Raw genomic sequence first — 17,235 nt, forward strand, 5'->3', positions numbered from 1 at the left:
AGAATGATTTCTGAAGGATCATGTGACACTGAAGACTGGAGTAATGATGATGAAAATTCAGCTTTGATCATCAAATGATTTATCCGTGCATGATGAGGGCGGAGCAACTGGTCACTCACATGAGATCCACCAATAGCAAACCACAACCATCCAATCAATTCCCCACGGACAAAATCTACATTTGTTCTTGTTCCAGAAGCCTTTTAACTCGGTCACTATAGGGAAGAAAAGCCTAGCGCAACTTTCAATTAATGTCGACTTTAAAGGGTCACCAAATATTCAGAGAGTTATGAGTGTTGAGCATCATAGAAGTCAATATTACCATCCATTCGTTTTGATTGTTGGAGAAAACTAGTTAATTTCAAACATTTTTGCGCTATATTCAACTTCCGGGTTTAAATTCCTCTTTGTATCAATGTCACAGAATGTGACATTTTTCTCGTTCTATAGTACGGCGATGACTCATCGGTATCTCATAATTATTCATGAGTCTGTGTGTCCTTATCCTATGAGAAGAGGTCTCACTTAATTATTCATGAGTCTGTGTGTCCTTATCTTATGAGAAGAGACCTCACTCAATTATTCATGAGTCTGCATGTCCTTATCCTATGAAAAGATGCCTCGCTTAACACAGCAGCACGCGCTGATTGACAGGCACTTCAAAGAGTAAGATCGCATTCAGTAAGCGAGAGATGATTTAATGGATCAAAAACGAGTGATTGTTTTTGCTTTGTAAGAGTTTCTGCGTCGCATAAGTTCACTTCAGTAGATCCAGAGTCTTCGAAACAAACGCAAATCATCCACACTGTGAGTGTAACTGCTCTTTACAGCCCATTAACCGATCAAAGGGCTCATAAAACTGTGTTGTCAGTCAGTCTCCCCTCACCCCCCCCCACTCCGCAGCTTAACCACGCCCACTTTTATTGCATTTTTCAAAACTGTGGTGAGAACTGACGGCTGCTGAAACAGGGTTTCATGACCCTTTAAGAAAGAGATCAGATGATTTACAGCACTCACCTGACCAGTGTCCGGTCGTGGCTCCGGATCGATCCGTACAGGTGTCGCTGACGGGTCGGAAGACCGTCTCCCATCCTTTGGGAGCGTAGCGCCAGTTGTGGGACTCGAGGATCAGAACTCTCTGCGTGCCGTAAGCGATCATAAAGCAGTAAACCACATGATGAAGCTGACAGCCGTATCCACAGCCCTTATTGATGTTACAGACCAGCTTACGAGCTTTACTGCAATCCTGCGGGTTCTGATCGGGACGAAGAACAGAAATGACATATGCAGTTCAAATTATGACTGCATTTTAGGTTAAATTACTTTGTTCAAATTAAGGCTGTCAAAAGATTAATCGCGATTAATCGCATCCAAAATAAAAGTTTGTGTTTACATAATATATGTGTGTACTCTGTTAATTATTACTTATATATAAATACACACACATTCATGTATATATTTAAGAAATATTTGCATGTATATACATTTATATAATCTATAATATATATCAATATAAATGTTTTATATATAAAAATAATATTTTTTTCTTAAATATATACATGCTTGTGTGTGTTTTTATATATAAATAATAATTAACAGAGTACACACACATATATTATGTAAACACAAACTTTTATTTTGGATGTGATTAATCGCGATTAATCTTTTGACAGCCCTAGTTCAAATATATGCTCTTAAAAATAAAGGTTCCAAAAAGGGTTCAAAGCCGCCAAGGGGGGGAAGTTAGGACGATTCTAAGGCCCACACACTTTTGGGGCCCCCAGAAATTGGGTAGTAACTAGTAGTAATGTAATATAAATGTATAATCTACCAATTTTTTTTGTGTTAGTTACAAATAAAAAAAATATGGCTTATTTCTGCATTTTATGGCAAAACACTCAATGAACCATTCACCGGTAAAAAGACATTCAGTCAAATCCCGCTCCAACATGAAATTCTCTGTACTGTAGGCCAGGGGTTTTCAAACTTTATGATGCCAAGGACCCCCAAATATGATGAACCTTTTATGAGGGACCCCCTTCCTAAAATCCATCTATATATTTTTATGTAAGAAAAAAAACATTTAAACCGTTAGATGAGTGGTAAGTGTGACATTATAAATACAACACATTGTTTCCAAACTTAAATCGGCTATGCTTAATGTTGGATATATAAACCCGAAGAAGAAAATGTTCAATTAAAAATTATTTGTATAATCAGCTTTCACAATAAATGTATGTAAGCATCGTACATACTGCGTTAAGTATACCACCTTACAACCCCAGTGAGCGAGATATAGTTTCTCAACTATATTGTGAAAAACTCAGAAGAAAGATACAAAGCAAACATATACTACAATTCTGGAAAGTACGGCAAGAAAGGAGAGAAACATTTAGAAATGAAACCTTTAGAATGTTATGTAGACTTTATCCATATTTGCGTTGTCTTTTTATTCTCTGAAATTTTCGGGGGACCCCTTAGAACCTTCTGGAGGACCCCTGGTTTGAAAACCCCTGCTCTAGGCTACTATACCTGTTGTAGCCATTAAGAAAAAGGTATTTCGTTTCATATTTATGTTTGAATATTATGATGTACTTTTTTTATGTCATCTATGTTGATTATGAAAAGTGAACAGCATGAGATAGGACACATCATAAGATGCGCAATAGGCCGGGAGACATGGAGTGTGCCAGACATGAGTTTGACCCCTTCATTAAGTTTTGTTTTGTAGAAAGCCTTTCTTTAAAGTGAATTTTGTTTTAATCAATGTTTCATCAGCCAACTGCCTGGTTTTAATAAATAATAAATATAGCAGACAATAATCATGACATGGAGGCGCCGGCACGATCACCTGCATTGCAGAACTAGAGCACATCTCAAAAGTGAACCAAAACTCTAATACTTGCCTCACAGACATTACATATTTCTATGTTATTAATTAAACAATTCAAAACGAAAATAAATTGGCTACTCTCTGATTATGTATGAAAAGTGCATTTCTCTCTTGGAATGTGCACTACTGCGGAGATGGCGAGTCTTCCTTGATGACACGACACAGAGAATACTAGTTTATTAATAAATAATTAAAATATCTCCTTGCTATTTTTAACACATTCATAATCTTTACTTTTGCCGGTTCTTTGTGGCAAGCTTTATGTATGCGCTTGAGTGCAGAATAGGCTAATATATTACATAAATGCTCATTATGGCTCATTATATATATATATATATTTATGTAATTAAATTAATAAAAGTGCTTAGTCGACTAATGGCTTAAATGAACAACTACTGGTCCAGTAGAAAAATTTAAGTAGGGGCAGCCCTACTTATTTCACATATTTTTGAACCAGCATGTCACAAAAGGCATTCTGGGTTGAGCGAGCTGAGCAAAAAATTGCAGACAAAGATTTTGGATAGCTTGGCTTGTATGTTTGGATCGATAGGGGCGGTGCGGCCCAACCTCATATTCTTTCATAGGGCCCAAAATTGCTAGCAGCGCCCCTGCATAGAACCATCATTTTGGTTCCACAAAGAATATTTCAGTGAACAGTTCTTAAAAGAACCATTTTTTTCTTAGTGTGAAGAACAGTTTAAAAATCTTAAAGGATTAGTTCACTTTTTTGGGGGGGTAAAATATGTGTTTTTTTGGCTGGGTTTCCTGGGTTCCTGGGTCTAAATATCACATAATTGGGGTCGCTTCAACCCGCGGCCATGGAAAAACAGCCTGCGGGAAAACCGCGGACTTGGCAACACTGTGTGCAGTTGAGTTCTGTTGACATTTGACAACTAATGTTATGCGTCGCTATGTTGCTCTGATTGGTTGGAGGTCTATCCAATTGAGGTCTTTCCTGGTTCGGTTGAAACACGCCCCATAATCACAGCCCAGCGGAGCAGGAGCAGACTCATATTCTGACTAGAATTGAGTATGACAACATCAGGCTAATTGAAGGTTATGATGGGGAGAAAAATCCTGAAATGTTTTCCTCAAAAAGAAGAAAGAAAGACATGAACATCTTGGATGAGATGGGGGTGAGTAAGATATCAGGAAATTAAAATTTTGAAGTGAACTAATCCTTTACGAACCCCTTTGTTCTACCATAAAGAAGCTTTTGTGGAATGGGTGATGATTCAGCTTTGATCACAGGAATAAATTACATTTCAAAATACTAGAAAACATAGTATAATATGAGATAATGTTTCACAATATTACTGCATTATTTTAATCAAATAAATTCAGTATTGGTGAGTAAAAGAGACTTCTTTCAAAAACATGGAAAAAAAAAATCCCCAAACGTTTGAATGGTATAGTGTAAATAAATCCAAGAAAAAGAATAAAAAATAAGAAAATCCAAGAAAAAAATAAGAAAATAAAATGACGATAATGACGATGATAAGATGCTGAAGCTTCTTGCCACACTTGAAGGAGATTCCATATTAATTATATTTTTATAGTGCTAACAAAACCTGCTGTTAAAGTATTGTGCAGTATTCTACGGTAAAGTATTCTGTGTGTCCAGCTGGGGAATTTCTGAACTCTCGTTATTTACCCTCAGAAATGCTTTTTCGTTTTTATTGTGCCATTAGAGGAAATGAGTTACGATAATCAAATTGTCTGGCGGCCCTCTCACTTGGTGTATTTGTCTGTATTTTTTTTTTTTGGAGTGAAGGCTGTATAGATTTCATTCTTAATTCAAATTCAATACTGTTGGCACAGAGTTTGCTATGGCAGCAGATGAAGCACTCTCATTTCAAAAAGCCCTCAAAGTGCTGCCTTAGCAGAAAACACTAGCAATGTGCTGTGATACACTGATGGTATGGAAATCAGTGATCAGATATTTGGTATATAGCATGATAACCAGATCATCCCTGCTGAGAAAAACAGACACCACGCTGGTTTGTGCTGGTCTAGAAGCATTGCCAATTAGCCGCTATATTATCATCATGTTCAATAAAGTGGGATCTTTAAAGATTCCTTTTAGACTGATTTAACTTGTGCTTCTCTGCAGAAAACAAATAATGCATGGCCGAGGCATCGGGGTCGAGATTCAAAAGATCCTGCAAGTCTTTAAGAGGATGAAAATTGTTAAATAAATCAATAAAGACTGACTTGATCTTACACTTTGGTTTTCATTAGAAGGTTGTACAGAAAATCCAAATCTCGAACGGCATCAATATGTCACGGTGTATTATGGTTTTGTTCATATTTCATGCTCTCTTTTTGTTATGTTCAATGTCATGTTTCCTGGTTTGTCAAGTGATTCCATTGTGCCCTCATGTGATCATGTCATGTTTAGTCTTTAGTCTTTGTGTATTTAAGCCCTCATGTTTGCCTTGTTCCCTTGTCGAGTAATGTTTCCTGTAAACCGCTGATGGTGAGTTCTTTGTTTTGTCAAGTCCTAGTCCAAGACCAATACCAAGACCAAGACCAAGACCAAGACCAAGACCAAGACCAAGACCAAGACCAAGACCAAGACCAAGACCAAGACCAAGACCAAGACCAAGACCGAAGTTCCTGCACCACCATGGCTTCCTGAACTTCCTGCACCACCATGGCTTCCTGAACTTCCTGCACCACCATGGCTTCCTGAACTTTCTGCACCACCATGGCTTCCTGAACTTCCTGCACCACCATGGCTTCCTGAACTTCCTGCACCACCATGGCTTCCTGAACTTCCTGCACCACCATGGCTTCCTGAACTTCTTGCACCACCATGGCTTCCTGAACTTCCTGCACCTTCATGGTCCCCTGAACTTCCTGCACCTTCATGGTCCCCTGAACTTCCTGCACCACCATGGCTTCCTGAACTTCCTGCACCTTCATGGCTTCCTGAACTTCCTGCACCACCATGGTTTCCTGAACTTCCTGCACCTTCATGGTCCCCTGAACTTCCTGCACCACCATGGCTTCCTGAACTTCCTGCACCTTCATGGCTTCCTGAACTTCCTGCACCTTCATGGCTTCCTGAACTTCCTGCACCTTCATGGCTTCCTGAACTTCCTGCACCACCATGGCTTCCTGAACTTCCTGCACCTTCATGGCTTCCTGAACTTCCTGCACCTTCATGGCTTCCTGAACTTCCTGCACCACCATGGCTTCCTGAACTTCCTGCACCTTCATGGCTTCCTGAACTTCCTGCACCACCATGGCTTCCTGAACTTCCTGCACCTTCATGGTCCCCTGAACTTCCTGCACCTTCATGGTCCCCTGAACTTCCTGCACCACCATGGCTTCCTGAACTTCCTGCACCTTCATGGTCCCCTGAACTTCCTGCACCACCATGGTTTCCTGAACTTCCTGCACCTTCAAGGTCCCCTGAACTTTCTGCACCTTCATGGTCCCCTGAACTTTCTGCACCTTCATGGTCCCCTGAACTTCCTGCACCACCATGGCTTCCTGAACTTCCTGCACCACCATGGCTTCCTGAACTTCCTGCACCTTCATGGTCCCCTGAACTTCCTGCACCTTCATGGCTTCCTGAACTTCCTGCACCTTCATGGTCCCCTGAACTTCCTGCACCACCATGGTTTCCTGAACTTCCTGCACCTTCAAGGTCCCCTGAACTTCCTACACCCCAATGGCTTCCTAGCCTGCCTGAATTGCTCATGCTGCACGGCCCAGGCCCACCATTGCCTTGCCATGGACCTTGTCATGTCCCCTTGCACGGGCCCCTGGCCCACCATCCCTCCCCCAAGACCACCCTCCTGGACTGTTGTAGGTTTTGTTTTTGTTGGGTGTCGGGAGCTGTGCATAGAGGGGGGATAGATCACGGTGTAATTCGGTTTCGTTTCATGTTCATGTTTCATGCTCTCTTTTTGTTAAGTTCAATGTCATGTGTCCTAGTTTGTCATGTGATTCCATTGTGCCCTCATGTGATCATGTAATGTGCTTCCCTAGTCTCTAGTGTCATGTTGTCATTAGTTCATTGTCTTGATTGTTCATATGTGTGTCTTGTTTAGTCATTAGTCTTTGTGTATTTAAGCCCTCATGTTTGCCTTGTTCCCTTGTTGAGTATTGTTTCCTGTAAACCGCTGATGGTGAGTTCTTTGTTTTGTCCAAGTCAAGCCAAAGTCAGAGTCTGAGTCTTTTATTGGCCGGATTATTGGCAATAAAACTGCACTTGGGTTCACCTCCAAACTTGCCATCCAGTGGAATTGTTACACAATATTTCCTTTTACCAGCCTTTTAGAGCGATCAGACTGATATGAAGTCACAGATTTCAGTATAAAGAGAAAGAAAGGGGGGGGAAAAAAAAGGAAGAGACCCGGAGAGAGGGCCAAAGATACAGAGAGATGATGTTTAATTAGTGTTGTTCACTAAGACAAACATTATTATTATTGCTCATACACTGGGTTAGTGATTTGGACAAACTTTGAGTATTTAACTCGGTTTGTTTGTGCTCCAGACATGAACGATTCCTAAAACCAGAAGATATGAAATGGTCATGGACTAAAACTCTTTACTGAACAATTATTGAAATCGACCCTTATTGCACAAACGCAGAGAAAATACTTTACAATTATTATTTTTTTTTTTTGTCAGCCAAACCCCTTTGGCCTAAAATATTTTCTTTAATTAACCCTGAGATTTTAAATCAATATTTTTTTCACTTTTTTTATTATTATTATAATATTTTAAACACAATCGCATGTTTACGGTCCCTAATGTTGGCTATAATGTTCAAATGACATGCAGGTAAACAAATGTGATATTTAATCTTTTTTAGCAAGCGCTTTTTTAAAAACTATTTTAGTACATTAATTAAAATTGTACATATTGGTGATTTAATTAATACACTTTAAGAAAAGCAAGTAAAAATAGGGCAGAATGTACAGTGTTATTATGAAGGACTTTTCCGTATTGATTTTTTTTTTTACAGGTGCTTTAAATTATGTATTGCATTGTGTTATGTTTTAGGGAATATGGAAATGTCCATAAAGCCCTGGCAAGTTTTTTCTCTTTATTTTTATGTTTTCTGACATTAATTATTAGCAAGCTAGAGCAGTGAGCCTAAAGCGGCATAGTACACACAAATATTGGGAAAAATGATTACATGTAACTTTTTTGGTCAGTATTGAGTGAAATCATTTACTTTTGTCCTCCACACCAACTACAACTGCTATTAGTGCTCGACTCAAACAGATGGACTCACACACACTAACAAACTGTCACTCATTTAAACAAAATTCAAAAGAGCTAGTTAGACAAACACCTCTCCTCAACAAACCGCATGATTTGATGGATCCATAATATTTTTGGAGCACCAAAATATTGTGCAGCAAAAACTGTTCTTTAACAGTGATAATAATAAAAACCATAATTAATAATTGAAAACCAAAGAAAATGCAAAATAACTGCTCTGCAAATTAGAATGCTTTCTAAAGGATCATGTGACACTGAAACAAAAAAAAAGTAGTTGTAAAAAACTACTAAAAAAATACTAAACTAAAAAAATAGTTTTGTCTTGTTTTCCTGTACAAATAGCTAAACATTCTTAAATTAAGATACATTTACTTGAGATGCAAAATCACTTCAGATTTTAAGTCTTGTTCTCTGAAAAATGTATCAATGAAGCGAGTGAAGTGAGAAAAAATATCTGCCATGGGGTCAGAAAATAAAGTTGATTTTTTTGACTTTATTGGCAGATATTTTGTAAGCTTAAAATTACTTAATTTTGATTTTTTTTTTCTCCCCAGAAAATGTTACGTCATTTTGCTTCTCATTTTGCTGCAGTGCATTTGCAATTTAAACAATGTGGCGCTGGACGTGAAAATGAAAACTGCGTTGGGCTGAAACTAGCAAAAAACACTTGTGTCGCACCTGCTGGTGCATTGCGGTGGGTGTATGATAGGGCCTAATATGCGCGCACATAAAGCCGCCTCTCAGTGCTAAATTGAGTTATTTTTCGCTGCTTATTGCGCTTAAACAGTCAAACACACAGAAAATAATGTCAAAATGCTGGTCTTGGTGAGCCCGCCTTCAGATCTGTTTTAAGTGAATGTAAACAGTTGAGAAAGAAAACACATGTGTAACAGTGTAATGGATCCTTGCGTCAGCTCTTAAAGTGACAGCAGCCTAATAATTCTGCTGCCAAATTATGAGATAATATTAAAATATCTATATGGCAGTTTTCCCCCATGGTATTGATTGTGGCCAGTAAAAAAGAGCTGAGTGTTTAGTAACCTTGGAAAACCACTAGCCACAGTGGCTGGTGAGCAAAAACGTTCATGTCAAGCCCTGAGCAGGAGGAAGGACCGTACCTGCAGGAAGGAGATCCTGTTCTGCACCAGGCTGGAAAGATCTCTGGCCTCCTTCTCTCTCCAATCACCTGCTCCGTCCGCCTGACTGAGGTGGTGCAGGTCTGTCATGATCGTTCTGACAGCACAGAAACACACAGGAGACACGTGTTAAAAATCATCCTCTATCATCTGACAATGCACTGATCATCAAACTACGCCTTTGTTTTGAACAGGCGACCTCTAGCGGACGGAAAAGTTACGTAGTGCACCTTTAAATTAAGATACATTTACTTGAGAAGCAAAATGACTTAAATATTAAGTATTAAAGGGTTAGTTCACCCAAAAATGAAAATTCTGTCATTAATTACTCACCCTCATGTCGTTCGACACCCGTAAGACCGCCGTTCATCTTCGTAAACAGAAATTAAGATATTTTAGTTGAAATCTGATGGCTCAGAAAGGCCTCCATTGGCAACAATGCACGGTTCACTCTCAAGACCCTTAAAAGGCACTAAAGACGTTGTTACAAAGTCCATCTCACTACAGTGGTTCTAAAATAACTTTATAAAGCGACGAGAATAGATTTTGTGCGCAAAAAAAACCTAAATAACGACAAATAGTGATGACCGTTTTCAAAATAATGCATCATGAAGCTTCAAAGCGAGTCGAATCATGATTCGGATCGCGTGTCAAACCGCCAAACTGCTGAAATCACGTGACTTTGGCGATCCAAACCGCTGAATCAACTCACTGATTCATAACGCTTCGAAGCTTCATGATGCCTTGTTTTGAAATCGGTCATCATGATATAAGTCGTTATTTAGGGTTTTTTTGCGCACAAGAACTATTCTCGTCACTTATAAAGTTATTGTAGAACCACTGTAGTGAGATGGACTTTGTAACAACGTCTTTAGTGCCTTTTAAGGGTCTTGAGAGTGTAAAGTGCCATTTTGCCAATGGAGGCCTTTCAGAGCCATCGGATTTCAACTAAAATATCTTCATTTGTGTTCCGAAGATGAACGGAGGTCTGACGGGTGTCGAACGACATGAGGGTAAGTAATTAATGACAGAATTTTCATTTTTGGGTGAACTAACCCTTTAAGTCAAAATGATGCAGAAGTATTTTTAATGCATTAATTATGCCACCTTATAATGCATTGTATGACAGTTATAATGCATTATAATAGTTTATCGATTTAAATGTTACACCTTCAGAAAGTATAATGCATGACAAACAACCAATTTCAACCAATAATGCCCAATCATATCAAAAACAGTAAGCTTTTCCACCTGTGGTACGCTGCTCAGCATGGTGTGGATTGTGGCAGGGGATTGTGGGATTGGACGGGCGGCTCTGAGATCTGATTATTGCTCTAATAGAGCTGCAATTACCAGCCTGTTTACAGTCACACAATAAACTCACTGCCAGAGAGAGGAAAAGGCAGGTAAAGTGCCTCGTCCTTTCATTTAGCCTTCGTCTTGATGCATTTTACAGCATTTTAATGTGAACCGAGGAGAAGAACAGCGTGAACACTCAGCACAACATCTCCTTTTGTGTTCTACAGAAGAAACAAAGTAACGCAGGTTTGGAATGAGTAAATGATGATCGTTTTAATCCTTGGATGATCCATTCCTTTAAATCAAATACAACCTCGAAAAGTGTGAGTTTTAGATGCTAATAACGCATGAATTCTGATCAACCAGTCATTTGCTAATTCAAACAGATGAACATATGCTGGTTTATGAGGAGTTTAATTATTACTTCATCAATGAGAGACTCCTCAGGGAGCCGTTCGCTTCAACACAGCCCATTGTTAAATGTGTATCGAGCAATTCTCTTTGTCAAAACAGAAAAACAGGTGTGAATGTGCTGATTGACCGGCTGAGAGACGCCGAGATAATGAGATATTGACAGCGTCTCTCTCTGTAATTAGTCTAGCGGGTGATAACTCAGAATTAAGTGCTGCTATATTTCTATTACACCACTATTAGTGTCTGGAGCCGTTTCATAATGGTGAAACTAGAGACGCACATCAATTCTTCATCATGCATCGCTCCCAAAAAATTATTCCGAATTCTAGGAAACCCGTTGAGAACATGCTCGACTCATATTTCACCCCAAATCAGAAGAAAAAAAATTAATAAATGAAAAACCTATTTTAGGAAGTTTTTTTGTTGTTGTTGTTGCATTTTGGCAATTAATCATATAAATAGTATATTTTTTGCTGCTTAATATTTCTTAATATTCTTTTGGGAAACTGTGATGCACACCGTTCAAAAGTCAGCGGTAAGAAAGATAAAAAAAAATATTAAGAAATTAATACTTTTATTCAGTGAGGATGCATCCAATTGATCACAAGTGACAGTAAAGACATTCATAATGATACAGAAGATTTCTATTTCAAATAAATTCTGTTCATTAAAGAAGCAGTGCCAGAAGTAGCAAAGCATAATAATCATAATTAATAAGTGAGCAGTGATAATAATTGATAATTAAACCGCATATTAGCAAATTATAATGATTTGTGAAGGATCATGTGACACTGAAGACTGGCGTAATGATGATAAATTCAGCTTTGATCACTGGAATAAATTACATTTTAATATATATCCACATAGAAAACAGCTATATTAAATTGTAATAATATTTCAAAATATTACAGTTTTTACTGTATATTTGAGAATTCTTTCAAGAATCTTACTGATTCCAAACTTTTGACGGGTCAACTTTTTTGTAATTATTATTTTTCATAATGCTGATTCTCATTACATTAGTGCAAAATCCGGTCATATTCAAGTCTATTACAGTAAAAAAAAAAAAATACCATAACACAGCAAACATGTGGTTCATACATACTTTACAATTTCAATAACACATGTTTCTCTTTTTTTTTGCATTAAATTAAAAATAATTCAGAGAAAATGCAATAAATATAAATAATAAAGAAAATAGGCAAAATGTAATGTAGTTTTGACTATGGTTTGAGAGATTCAACCTCACAAATGAGATGGGATCATAAATCTTAATTGTTTCTTCAAGACAATAATAAGGTTAAAAAATGAGAGCAAATTAAGTCTCTTATAGATTTCAGATGTGAAATGCATGTCATTTTTATTTCTCCTAAAGAATTAAAGGTGACCTCGTATGCCCCTTTTTACAAGATGTGATATAAGTCTCAGCTGTCCCCAGAATGTGTGTGTGAAGTTATACCCCACAGATCATTTATTAAACCATGTTGTAAACCAGGGGGGCTGTTCTAAGATTTTCATTTTAGGGTATTTTAGGGTCCAAATTGCGCTATTAAATAGTAGCTTACTAACATGCATATTCACAGGATGGCTGTTTATTAATACTTATAAAGCAATACTTATAAAGCTCCCCCGAGAAAATCTTTATTTCTCTGATCTACATATGTGCATTTTAAGATGTTCTGAAGGCCAAAAAATGAGATAACAATAGCTTGAAAACCATGTCAGTGGGCAGTAGATTATTTGTCTTTCTTATCTCCACATCTCTCTTTTTCTGTTTTTATCTTGCCCAGTCTCTTCCCCCACTAACGCTGAGCTTCGACTGATAGCCTATAGTTTTTCCATTTTCGTCAGTGAAGAAAGTAAACATTTGGTTTACATTTTAACATACTGATATTTATATGTTTTATGAATACTTTTCTTAGACACGTTAATTTACCGTTTATTAAAGTTTTAAGTTTATTAAATTAATTCACAATATAAACACTAATCGTATGCCCAATACAGGCTGAAATAGCTGAGCTTTTTTAATTTACTGAAGGCTAAAAATGGAATAATATTAATTTACAATATGTACACATTCATTATTAATCTTATGTCTAATCTGAAGAAAACGGCTTTGTTAATAGGCTATTTCTTGTTTGTTAATTACATTATGAATCACAATGGCCTGTTTTCAATTCAAAATGGCAAAATTAGACAAAAGTTTATTCATTTGCCTGAATATTTTTGTCTTTGTCTTACTCTGATTTGATTGGTTTCCTCAAATATTTTGACATTGACGAGCGGTGACAGACCAATGAGGCTCAGATCAACACACACACCTCTGCTTCTGACGTGCGCTCTGCTCGACGCCGCTGCCGATTGACGAACACTGAGACTTAAAGATGGGACGAAACCGAAGCCTCCCACCAGGTTCATATGTTTTGAAGGTTAATCACATATTTTTTAGGGGGGCTGGGGCAGGAAGCCCCTCTAAAAATGGTCTAGAACAGCCCCTGTTGTAAACACCCCTTTTGGGTGAAAGCAAAAACACGCTGTTTTCATGCGTGTGTATCTTTAAATGCAAATGAGCTGCTAACTTTCCAGAAGAGGGCGGAGCTTCAAGAGCTCATGCTCCGGTGTCAGGACAATCTCATCTCACGCAATGAAACTGTCAGTCGGACAATAATGCCTACAGATCCAGAGAAAAAATGCTGTATGGATATCTAAGTTAGACAGGTATAGTTTAGTTTAATTACGGTTATAACTTATGTTGTCATCTTTCTTTTATCCACTATTAGTACAAGCCGGTTGTAGAGGACTCCGTCCGAATGAATGGCCAAAACTTTACTGATGAGATTTATGAAGTTTATTGTACTTCACACAAAAGAAGATGCGTCCATTTTACCACATAATAACGTTAGTAGCTTTAATAATGCTGTTAAAAGCGAGGACAAACATGGCAGATGGTGTACGGCTCACTCAGGGGAGGAGCTAAGCTAATAGGGCTGTCAGTTGTGGGCGGGGCCTGTTACAATAGGACGTTACAATGTATAGAATTCCTGAATGGGAGACACTTTCAGATTTATGGGGGATTTTTGGAGTGGATGGATTTTCACTATTATAGGGCGGTTGTGTACACACACTATTGTGTTCAAAAACAATGTAAAAGTGAATTTTGCACAATAGGTCCCCTTTAAAGACAAAGTTAAAATGACTGAAGCATCCAGCCAGAGTCGCCTGACCTCTGTTGATGACCCAGGTCCTGCAGGAGTGCGTCAGTGTTTTTCTGTCGGTCTGTCGGGTTGATGTGACTCAGCTTCTGGATCTCGCTGCGAATAAAATACCACAGCTCTTTCACCCCATTCTCCACCTTCCTCCGCAATTCTTCCTGTTCTCGACCCGGACCAACTGAGAAAGAGAATGAGGGATTCAGAAGTGCTCTAATTAAGGAAGAAGGTCTGAGAGGATGCGATAAGATAATCACAGCTAAAGGGACTTAGAACAAATAAGTATCTAGTTGAAGACGGCAGTTGACTTAGGAGCTATTACTGCTGACATATGCGCTTTATATAAAAAGATGGCAGGTAGATTTGTAATAGTGTGTGAGTTTTGAAGGAAATTGCAAAAAAGGTGACAATTGCTGTCAATCTGCCCTACAGATTTAGACGGTCCTCTTTTTGACTCTCGATTCGTCTCTCGCTCTACTCTGGCTCCATCTATGGCAAGCCGTTTTGACTTTTATTCATTCCCATATGAATTTGTGATATCAACAATTCAATTTTCATTAGTTAAAATGCTCATTCTTGATATCAGGAATTCGATTCTACTGCTAACAATGGCAAATTTGATATGAACAATGGCGTCATTACTCGCAGAAATACGAATTGTTGATATCAAGAATTTAATTTCATCTAGTAAAAATGATCATTCTATGTAATCTGTAATTGTATAATTGTGTGTGGAATTGGACTTTCAATTAGTAAGAAATAAATTCTTTATATCAACAATTGAATTTGAATGGCAGCCTATGGTGACATTCCACTAGTGAAAATGCAATTACAGATATCAAGAATTATCGTTTTTATTAGTTGAAATGTAATTCTTGATATCAAGAATTCGATTTCTGCGAGTGCTGACATCATTGTTGATATCAAGAATTAAAATTTTTACTAGTGGAAATCTAATGTAAATAAAATCATATCCTGTGAATGATTAAAAGTCAAAACGGCTTGCCATACTCCATCTTTGGCTGTTATGTAATAAGTTCAGTTCAGTGCTTTTCGAGAAATCCCTCCTGGGTCTAATCTCTGAGGGACGCGTGACCCTGAATGGAAGATCTGTCCCAAACCCCAGTGAGCTGCCCGGCTGTATACTACCTACATAGGTAGCATCCTAATGGAAATTAAATCTCAGAAGTAAGTGCTCCGCACAGTTAGCATGCTGGCAAACTAAGAACATGACACTCTAATAAGCATAAAAATAAATAGCAATCTCAAAAAAGCAGTATTTCCAGCATGTATATGTAGGTGTGTAGGTGGACAGCTCACTAGAGTTTTCTAACAGAGCTGGTTTATCCTCTAATCCGTCCTCTCATTACTGCAGAGGTGACCAGAGTGAGACACACAGCATCTATCGGTCCTTTTATAGGGGTCAGAACACCATGTGAAGCGGCACGAGGAGAGAGAGACTCTTTAAGCATGATTCTTATATATCTGTGACCTCTGGCCCAGGGTGATGATAATGATGTTGGTAGTTATTTTTGGCAGATCCTGCAGCAAGGAAATCTCACTGACCCTGGCCCGTTCCCTACCCTTGATTATGCATGCAGAGACTTGAATACACACATAAACATGCACATGAGCGTGTGCAAACATTCAAACTCTACCTACACATTGACTCATTCTGTTGTGATTCTGTTAAACCTACATGGATGCAAGTCTAAAGCAGAATATAAACAGCACTCTCAGAGCTCCTTTTTTCAATGTTAAAGTGTCCCTATTATGCCATTTTAAAGGTTCCTCATTTTGTTTTGGATCTCTTACAATAGGTTTACACGCACTGTAAACCCTTTCGCTCAACATAGTTAATTGGTTTGAGTAGAGCCAACTCAAATCAAACTAATTAGTTCCATCAAATTAACTTTTATGAGTATTTACTTTTTCTTTTGAGTTCACAAAACTGACAGATTTTTTTTTGAGTTTTATGAACTTGTTTTTTTTATTTAGACAAACTTACATTTAACTGAAACTGGGATGGGATTTCTATTTCCCAGAATGCTTTGTCATGACACTCAAAAGGGAGAGTAAATGCTAAAATTAAGTGCTATAAAATGTTTTTGTGCAAGATTAATGTCAAGGTGGAGATTTAGTAGTGTTTAATGTTTTGCTACGTTCGTTTAGGCGAGTTATGCTGGGTTTTTTGGGGTGGTTACCAGCATGGTGACGAGGGGAGCATGTTAAATGTATTATATTACTGTCCTATGCTAATGCTATCAAAGCATTGTGTTACCAGCTAGCAAGGTGGCATTTATTGAATTAGCTAGTTAACGCTAGCCAAGTTTCCACTACTAAAAAGTTGATCATTTTAATTTAAATGAATTAATTAAGTTACTCAAATATTTGAAGTTAAGAGCAAAAAAAATAAATGTATGAGTACAAAATAAAAATCTGCAAGTTCTGCTTAACTTTATATTTTCTTAACTTAAAAAATTTGATGAAACCGATTGTTTAAATTTTTTGGGTTTTGCCAACTTCAGGTTTACAGTGAGGCAATCTCATTTCTTGATAGTTAAGAATCTTAAGTGAGCAGAATTTGCAGATTTTTATTCAGTACTCATACATTTTCAATGCTCTGAACTTGAAATATTGGAGTAAAATAATTTAAAGATGCAGTGTGTAGTATTTTTGAGGATCTATTGACAGAAATGCAATATAATACACATAATTATGTTTTCAGTGGTGTATAAAGACCTTAGATAATGAACCGTTATGTTTTTATTACCTTAGAATGAGCCATTTCTATCTACATACACCGCGGGTTCCCTTACAGCGAAGCCGCCATTTTGCGCCGCCATGTTTCTACAGTAGCCCTAAACGGACAAACTTCTCAACAGAGCCCTAGCAACTCTCTGCTCTCTCCAACGACGACATTTTTGTCCTGTGTCGGCCACCGTAGTTTCTATATGTGCTTCGGAAGGGAGGTATGGGCTGTTGCAATTTGCAACCTCACCACTAGATGAGTAAAAATTGAGATGATAAAATTTAC

At 37.9% G+C, this 17,235-nt stretch overlaps 1 protein-coding gene across 1 annotated transcript in view; it reads right to left on the reverse strand.

Annotated features, from left to right (window-relative positions):
• The window catches only part of fut8b (fucosyltransferase 8b (alpha (1,6) fucosyltransferase)), a gene marked incomplete at both ends in the record, with an annotated part of 77,376 nt that overhangs the window by 30,876 nt on the left and 29,265 nt on the right, over positions 1–17,235 (reverse strand). The window contains 3 exons of the mRNA XM_079830512.1: positions 1,018–1,255; positions 9,259–9,373; positions 14,214–14,379. Of these exons, the coding sequence (XP_079686638.1) occupies positions 1,018–1,255; positions 9,259–9,373; positions 14,214–14,379 (519 nt within the window). The remainder of the gene's footprint in view (positions 1–1,017; positions 1,256–9,258; positions 9,374–14,213; positions 14,380–17,235) is intronic.

The sequence above is a fragment of the Gobio gobio genome (assembly GCF_949357685.1).
Source record: "Gobio gobio genome assembly, chromosome: 12".
Lineage (NCBI taxonomy): Eukaryota > Metazoa > Chordata > Actinopteri > Cypriniformes > Gobionidae > Gobio > Gobio gobio.